The sequence below is a fragment of the Equus caballus genome, chromosome 7 (genome assembly GCF_041296265.1).
Source record: "Equus caballus isolate H_3958 breed thoroughbred chromosome 7, TB-T2T, whole genome shotgun sequence".
NCBI lineage: Eukaryota > Metazoa > Chordata > Mammalia > Perissodactyla > Equidae > Equus > Equus caballus.
Window position 1 is genome coordinate 78,234,769 of NC_091690.1, and position 9,009 is coordinate 78,243,777.

Sequence of the window (9,009 nt, forward strand, 5' to 3'; positions counted from 1 at the left end):
GTGAAGATTAAATAAACTAATACACAGAGTCCTTAGAAAAATGCCGGACACATAGCAAGCACTTAATAAGTGTTATTCGTTATTATCAGACACAGTTGGAACTCCATAGCTGAAGAAGTCAGCCTATCCATATTGCCTTAATCAAGCCTCCATCTCAGGTCCCTTACTATCTCTCTTAGTTGAGCTCCCTGAGAGCAGGGCCTAAGAAAAGAGCTTGGATGCAGGTTGTTTATTTGAAAATTGATTTCAGAAAATGGTATAAGGAAGCAGTAAGAGTGAGACAGAAAACAAGTGAAAACCAATAAAGTGTGGATTATTGAAGTTGTTAATCTAGACCATGCATTCTCAATGGGGGCAATATGGACCCCAAAGTTCTTGGAAGGAGAAAGAAATCTTAGAGGTTCTTGGAAGGAAATAGAAATCTTAGATATTGCAAAGGTTTGTGGCTCTCCAAAGGCTGCAGTACATAAATAGATTAAATAGATAGACAGTAAATGTGTGCTATTAAAATTTCTTGAGGGATGGTGATTAGGAAAAAAAATTCCAAAGAAGCCCCTTAGAGGAAATAATAATAATAATAGTAATAAACATGGCATAGACAATAGGGGTTTAACTCCATAAAGCCCAATTTCTAAGAAGCTCCCAGAAATGTCTGGTGCATTTATTCATCAACTCCCATTGTCCATTGGTTAAAGGTTGCCTCTGGGACATTACCTTGCCCCTCTTTCCAATGCCCTGGGCAGAATGCTGAAAGACAGAATGTCAGGGTGCCAGGCGAGTCACAGCTGTACACAACAGCTGAAGCTGAGGTCAGAGATGAGCTGAGATTGTGTGTCTTGGGCTATAAAATCTGTTGATATCCAATTCAGAAGTTCAAGCTCTTGCTTGGCCCTGGCTTCTTTCACTTGAACAAGGCCCTGGGCACTAAAGTCTCATTGTGTTATACTTCTGAATGTCACATTTGTTCATTCTTCTTTTCCTCTGTCACATGAAATAGTTTTACAAGGGCCAGGATCATGGTCCATGGACATAAAGTTCTTTTTTCTTTCTTTACTTTCTTTGGATTGCTACTGAAAAAGCCTCTTTGAAAAACACTATAGAAAAAAGTAAGAACTAGTAAGTGTAATTTATCTGTTTGATCCTGCAAAGCATATTTGAACCTCCTACACTATCATTGACAAATTTGTCATTGACCTCTGTGTTTTGATTTTGAAATACAGTAGAAAAAGTGGTTTTTATTGACTAAAGAAGTTCACCTCATTCTCAGACTGCTAATCTGGATAAATGCAACATATTTCTTGAGAAGAAAAAAATGAAATTTAACCAAAGACAATTCCCCTAATATATCTTCATAGTAATTTAGCAATATGTAAATATGTTTACATCAGGATTAGCTGAGAAGCCATATTAAGTGTGATACTCAGCCTACCAAGTGGATTAAGCAATGAAAAATATGTTTAAAAATTATGTAAATTGGTGGAAACAACAGTATGCATCCTAATGCTAAAGGCACTTTGTAGGAAGCAGCTAAAACCCAATTTCCAACTGGGTGCCCTCATTAACATTGTGCTTGTTCATAAAGCTTGTGAAATCATACTTTCAGAATGTATCTGTTTTATGATGACAGGTAAACAAGAATAAACACCAATGGGAGAAGGAAACCAAACTTCTGTGGCAGAATTTATCTTGCTCGGACTTTCACAGGATCCAAAGATCCAGATCTTGCTGTTCTGTCTTTTCCTGATCATTTACCTTCTCTCTATATTTGGAAACCTGCTCATAATTACCCTTATCCAGACTGACTCTCGACTTCACCATCCCATGTACTTTTTCCTCAAAAACTTGTCCTTTGCTGACCTATGTTTCTCTACAAGCATCGTTCCTCAGATGTTGGTCCACTTCCTTGTGAAAAAGAAAACCATTTCCTTTGCTGGATGTTCACTACAGATAGTTGTCTTCCTCCTAGCAGGGTGTACAGAGTGTGCACTTCTGGCAGTGATGTCCTATGACCGCTATGTGGCCGTCTGCAAGCCCCTGCACTACTCCACCATCATGACCCAGAGGGCTTGTGTCCAGTTGGCCATCATGTCCTGGATCAGTGGGGTATTTGTAAGTTCAGTGGACAGTGCATTTACACTTTTTCTCCCCTTCCAGGGACAGAATGTAATTAATCATTATTTTTGTGAACCTCCTGCACTCCTGAAGCTGGCTTCAGCAGACACCTACAGTGCTGAGATGGCCCTCTTTTCAATGGGCGTGATTATCCTCTTAGCACCCCTCTCCCTCATCCTTGTCTCCTACTGGCATATTATCTCCGCTGTGACTCAGATGCAGTCAGGGGAGGGGAGGCTCAAGGTATTCTCTACCTGTGGCTCCCATCTCACTGTTGTGGTTCTCTACTATGGCTCTGGAATATTTGCCTACATGAGACCCAATTCCAAGGCAATGAATGAAAAGGATAAGGTCATCTCCGTGTTCTATTCAGTTATGACTTCCATGTTGAACCCTATCATTTACAGCCTGAGGAATAAGGATGTGAAGGGGGCTCTCAGGAAGCTGGCTGGAAGATAGTCTACCTTCGGAGGCAGTGGTTTCTGACATTTTTCTTAAGTACTTGGAACACCATGATTGACAATAGCTCTGCTATCCTCATCCTTTCCTTCACATGCTTTATTTGCCTCGACTGATTTTCTTCTCCACAAATATTTATTAAATGTCTGCTGTGTGCAAGCACTGTGCCAGAATCTCTCAATATGAATAAAATTCAGCGCCTTTCTTAAAAGGTTTCATTGCCTCTGGGACAACAGAGAGCCATGCTCTGTTCTAAGGGGAGGTTCACTCTTCTGTTATCTTATGGTCTCTTTCTGCAATTCTTCCCAGAAGGAAATGCCCTTGTAGCAGAGTAAACTCACCCTTGAAATGTTGCCCCAAGGAAAATGATTAATCTCCCTGAACGTATTTCTAGCATCCTTCAGCCTTCAGACTAATGAGCTGGGAAGCCCAAGTTACCATACAGTCACCTGTGGGCTTGCTGAAGACTTTTTCCATGTTCCTGACTAAATCAACAGTGACTGCCAAAAAGCCAGCATTCAGTCCAGACATTGAATGTCTTGTGATTTCTATGGAATGCTACCCATAGGGGCTCTACTTCCAATTGCCTTATTTCCAGTTAAAAGTGATTGAATCTCATAGTGTTTCTGTAACTTTGAGGCCCTTCCTGCAATGAATTTAACTGGACTGCATCATGACCATTCCTAAAGAAGACATTTCTTCTTTCTCCTTTCTCTGGCCTCCATTTTTTGTTGGGTGTTTATGTACAGTGTGTGCAGATGTGAAAGAGTATACGAGCATGTGCAATTGTCTGTGTGTATGTGTGTCTGTCTGTGACAAGTAAACTTAACTATATAGAATTCTCTGCTAGTAGTACTGAATCTGATTCCTTCTCACTCCTTGACTAAATGCTACTTTATCTCAGCCCAATCTCATGTCTCACTCAATTGTTTTCCTTACCTTCCTCATCCTTCTAGCTGTCTGCATTTCCACCAATAAGTGTGAGAGTGCCTTAAAACTTAGCATTCTTATTTTTGGAGGAGAGAGAAGGAAGGTGAGTTGAACACTCAGAAAATAAAAACTAAGTGCTTCCTTTTCTGATTATGAAAGGAATAAGGTGAAAAGTATTTAAAAAAATAAAATCACATATAATCCTGTTTCCAGAAATAAATTCTGCTGACATTTAAATTTTTATCCTTTCAGAATTTTCTCTCTCTCTCTTTTTCACAAGAGAGCATGCAGTGGTGGTGAGGTAATAAGAATTAAAATTGCTCCATGTACATGAGGAACTAGAATAAGGTATTGCTTTGAGTGGGGCTTCTTTTTCCGTACATGTTCACCAAACCCCCCGTAAGAGGAATTTGAATAAAACTGTTGCCAACCTGCTTCCTAGTACTGTGGATCTATGAAAAGCTGTCAGCCCAAGAAGGTTGGAGGACATAACATAATATTTAGACCAAATATAGAAAGTTTTAGGATTGATGTCAGGGACAAGAGCTCCGAAATGCTGTTATAAGATTTGATATTGAAAGTGCCTGGTGTAAACAACTACCAAAAGTATTTTGGGCAGGAAAAAGTAATCATCTAATTGAGTTGAGGTGGGACAAGAAAGAAAAAGAGAAATTAGGAGGAGGAGGAAAAAGAGGAGGAAGAGGAGAATGAGGAAGAGGAGGAGGAGGGGGAGAAGGAGGAGGAGAGAGAAAAGAGAGAAAAAGAGCTAAATCCATGATCAAGGTGTCAGCAGGTTTGGTTTCTCCTGAATCTCTCCTTGGCTTGGAGATGGCCGTCTTCTTGCTGAGTCTTCACTTGGTCTTTCCTCTTTCCATATGCACCCTAGTCTCTCTTTGTGTGTCTAAATTTCCTCTTCTTATAAGGACACCAGTCAGATTGAATTAGGGCCCACCCTAATGGCCTCCTTTTAACTTAATCAGCTCTTCAAAGGCCCTATCTCCAAATACAGTTGTGTTCTGAGGTTTTAGGAGTTAGGCCTTCAACATATGAATTTTGGGAGGGCACAATTCAGCCCATGATACAGATCCTCTACTCAGATTACTGTGACATGCACAAAGCCTCCATTAGCTGGTCACATATGACTCCTTCTTAATTAATAGTGTATCCCTCTGTTAGTGGTCACCTCAACCTGCCAGGTGGTTCTGTTGGGCTGAGTCCCTTTTACAAAGAGCCCTGACTTAATGCTCTTCCACAGGATCCACGTAGGCCCAAGAGGAGTCACGTTTGTACCTTGTCTTGCTAAATTCTGGGAGTGTGGAATGCTGTGTCTCTTCTCTTCAACCAGGGACACCATGCCAGTCTATAATGGACATTTGGATTTTTTATGTGTGAGGAAAGTACCTGTTCTAGCACCCTTCAAATTCCAGATAAGACACATGAAATTCTTTAGTAGGACTTTTGAAGCTCTTGTCATTTAAGATGAAGGAAGCGCCTTATTTTCTCATGGAGGGAGGAGTAAAAGACTATGCCGAAAGATGTCTTCAAAATATTCCTCTCCATCAGCTTCCAACTATTTCTCTTTTATACCTCAGAAGGGTTGATGGTTTAGTGCTTGTAAATTATCTACTAATCACCTCCATGTAAGTCCCCCCAATATTGTAGCACCTCAATTTAGACTTTGGAGGTACATGGAAAATATTGTTTTATTTTTATATTTTAGATAATTCTATTCTGTTACGTTAATGTAGATGCAATAATCTAACTGAAATCCTAAGAAATTGAGTCAGGAATATAATTAAAATATAATGTGCCATGATATTTTTATTTATTCCTCATTAGACTCATCATTCAGTTATTTCCTTTATCTCTTCATCTTTTTGTACTTTCTAGTGAATTTAAGACTATACCTCTGAGCATTCATTATTATAAACATCATTGTCTTACAATATAGTAAATGAGGGCAATGTTCTGCAAATATCCTTTTGACCCTATCATTTTAGGGCATGCTGACTTCCAACAGCCAATATCTGCGTCTTTTGCATTAAGACTTTGTTTGGCTGACGTGCCAGTTCTGCCTCCATGCCTAGAAGGCTAAAATGGCCCAGGGAATTAATGTACTCTGAAGCAACCAGGACTTAATTGATGATTGATGAGAGTTGGCATGTAAATACCCCACATCCCTCACACCTTAGGTGTGATTTGCCTCTGAGATACGTGCTCTACTCTGTTTCTCAGAGTTCCCCAAGAGGGTTAAGATCCAGTTGCCCACAGTAACTTGCTGGATGACACACCCTTTATTGACTCTTTTGCTTTTCTGTCCCACTTCCCTACCCTGCTAATTTTTCCTGAAATCTCTTCCCAAATAAACTTGTTGCACTCAAATCCTTGTTCAGGGTCAACTTCTGAGTGACCCAAAAGTAAGACACACTCCCTGTTTATAATTATTTTCTCTTTGCTGCAATTGTCTCAGAATGCAAGTTATCTCTGCCTAATCCTTTTATATTCATTGAAAACTGTGTTCTCTGCATGTCTGAGTGAAGGAGGTAGAGGAGAAGGGAAGATATGGGGAAGGCTCTGACTTGGCCTAGCTCCTGCATATTTCTCCATTTTCTGGTCTGGGGGGTAGGCTTTATTCTAGAATTCCACATAAATAAAACTTAGCCTAAATTCTTTGGATATGCCAGTCTTTAAATGCTCCCAAGTTTGAAGTAAAAATTATGTTTTTTAATATAACCTTTTTTTTTTTTTATTATAGAGTTGGTAGAGATGTCTTCTAAACCTTGTCATATAGCTCTTTCTTATCCCTGGTTTACTGACCTGAAGTCAGCTTTTAAAAATATTTATATCCTCATGGATATTTTAGTTGGAATTTGAGAGGACCTGTGGAAGACACTTTCATTCATTCATTTATTAATTCAGCAAACATTTATTGAGTACAAATCCTCCACCAGTTACATGCTGGAAGCTAGAGATGTGATTGGAAACAAAACAGGCCTAGTTCTTGCCCTTCTGGAGCTTATATACTAGTGTAGTGTGCTACCGGATAACCCAGAGATGAGAAAGAAAACAAGTATTGGTGCTAGCATGAAACAAAGTGGTAGTCTTTTTTTGCACCAAAAGAAGGAGGAGTATGGGAATTTAGTGGTTGTAAAAGATACCCAGTAGCATAAAACAGTACACACTACTGGATTTTGCAAAGAGGACATTGGTGATCTTGGGACAAAGAATGTCAGTTCAGCTCACGTGGGGCGCTTGGCAGGAGGTGATATAAACAGGCTGAGGAGTGCAGTGCAGAATTGAAATGTGCCACAAAGTGTGCCATAAAGTGAAGTCTGAGCCATAAAAACTATCTACACTTGATGCCTCAGGTTCTCTCTTTTCTCACACTGCCTGGAATGGAAATGACTTGTTGTCAACCTGGGAACCACATATTGAAGGTATTGCCTTTGCCAAATGGGGAAGCCTGGGCCCCTGAAGCATCTCTTAGAGGAAAGCAGTCAAGGACAGCTTCCTAACCAAGAAATCTGCCTTGGACTGTTACATGAGTGAGAAATACAATTTTATTGGTTATGCTACTGTCATTTCTGGGTTGTCTGATATAGTAGGTAGCAAGTATCTCCTTCACATATACTGAATTAGCAATTCAAAGTAGACGTAGACTCAGTTATTACAAATGCTTTTTCAAGAAATTTGTTGCAAAAATGGGGGGATTTTAAAGAAATAGTCTGAAAGGAAAGGAAAACCAAGGAACTGTTGTTTTGTTTTTTTTTGTCTGAGGAAGGTTTGCCCTGAGTTAACATCCACTGCCAATTTTCCTCTTTTTGTATGTGAGCTGCCACCACAGCATAGCCACTGACAGACGAGTGGTGTAGATCAGCGCCTGGAAACCAAACCCAGGCTGCCAAAGTGGAGCATGCTGAACTTAACCACTAGCCCACTGGGGCTGGCCCAAGGGATTGTTTTTTGAACAGGGAAATATTGATCAAATTTGGAACCTAAATCAGAGGATTGAGAGAGAGCTTAAAATACAAGAAGAACATGCAAATGAAGGAGCAAAGAGAGCAGGCAGTGAAGATGAGAAAGAATCTCAATAATAATTGGAGAAGTCAATGCCACAGTGGTGAAGGTGCATTTATTCCTTTGAAATAAAAGACCGAGCAGTAAAGTTAATTCCTACATAAGACAATGAGGAGGTGAAAGAAAGTTTGCATCTGAGGGATTTAATCACCTGTGATCTTTATTTTATCTGTAGAGAAGAAACCAAGATTGAAAGTCAGTTGCGTTCGGACTTAATTCCTCATTACCGTAAACTCACCACCTGAAATAAAACCTAGGACTTTTGACAATAGCCTTCATCTAACCATTAGGTCTCTGCCTCCTTTCGTTTTGGTAACTATTGTCCCAACTCCTATGTCCATCATTCTCTTTTTCACTCTTTTATATATTTTTACTGAATCTACATGTATTCATAAAAAATTATTTTCATTTGAGTTTTTAACTCCATAAAAGGAATATCATGATATATACTCCTTACGACTCCCTTTTTTCAAGTAATATTAGATTACTGAGTTATTCATTTTCGTGTATGTCCTTCTGGTTTCGTTGTTCTTATTTCTGTATAATATCACTATGCGTGAACAATTGTCCATTCCATTGTTAGTGGTCATAAGGGTTGTTTCCAGTTTTTCTTCTCTTGTGAATAGTGCTGCTCTTATACTGCACATATGTAAAAGCTTCTCTTGGATATGTTCCCTTTATAATGAGAAAAATAGAAAGATCCTGTATTATATTTCTCTTGTACTTGTGAAATAATTTTCTTGAGTATATTGTTTTCACAATTGCAAAATGAAAACTTATTTTTGGGGGCTGGCCCTGTGGCCGAGTGGTTGGGTTCATGTGCTCTGCTTTGGCAAACCAGCATTTTGCCGGTTTGAATCCTGGGCGCAGACATGGCACTGCTCGTCAGGCCATGCTGAGGCGGCATCCCACATGCCACAACTAGAAGGACCCACAACTGAAAATAGACAACTATGTACTGGGGGGATTTGGGAGAAAAAGGGAAAAATAAAATCTTAAGAAAAAACCCAAAAATATCTTATTTTTAATTTTCTTAAAGTTGAAAGAAAAAGATATAACTCCAGTAGCAGTTTCAGCATTTACTAGCAAAATCAGTGATTAAAGAGAGACTGGATAATGAGGAAGACCTGGCAAAAACTGAGTGAGAGAATGGCCTGAACTAGAGCAGTGATGGGTGGAGGCAGGTGTGCGTCATCATCCGAGAGCTCTAAGCAGCTGAGCCCACGGGACACAGAAAGCAGGGACGTAGATACATTGCTGCACATCCATGTGCACATGCATTAGAGGGAGTAGAAAAGAGAAACAAATAACTTAAAATCATAGAAAGGTCCAATAAATCAGTGCTTTAATGGTAGTTAAAGGTCAAGGAAGGAAGACCTGATATGAACAGAAGCACTGCAAGGTTCCCTTCCCTCTAGCTGGTAAGAGCTC

The 9,009-nt window shown here is 39.7% G+C and overlaps 1 protein-coding gene across 1 annotated transcript; it reads left to right on the plus strand.

Annotated features, from left to right (window-relative positions):
• The first annotated feature begins 1,647 nt into the window (after positions 1-1,647).
• Positions 1,648-2,571, plus strand: OR2D40 (olfactory receptor family 2 subfamily D member 40). The gene has a single exon (NM_001391428.1). The coding sequence runs from the start codon at positions 1,648-1,650 to the stop codon at positions 2,569-2,571; it is 924 nt and encodes a 307-aa protein (NP_001378357.1).
• Positions 2,572-9,009: the final 6,438 nt, after the last annotated feature.

Coding starts and splice junctions, on each gene's coding strand:
- OR2D40 (NM_001391428.1), top strand. CDS start 1,648: ATGGGAGAAGGAAACCAAACTTCTGTGGCAGAATTTATCTTGCTCGGA.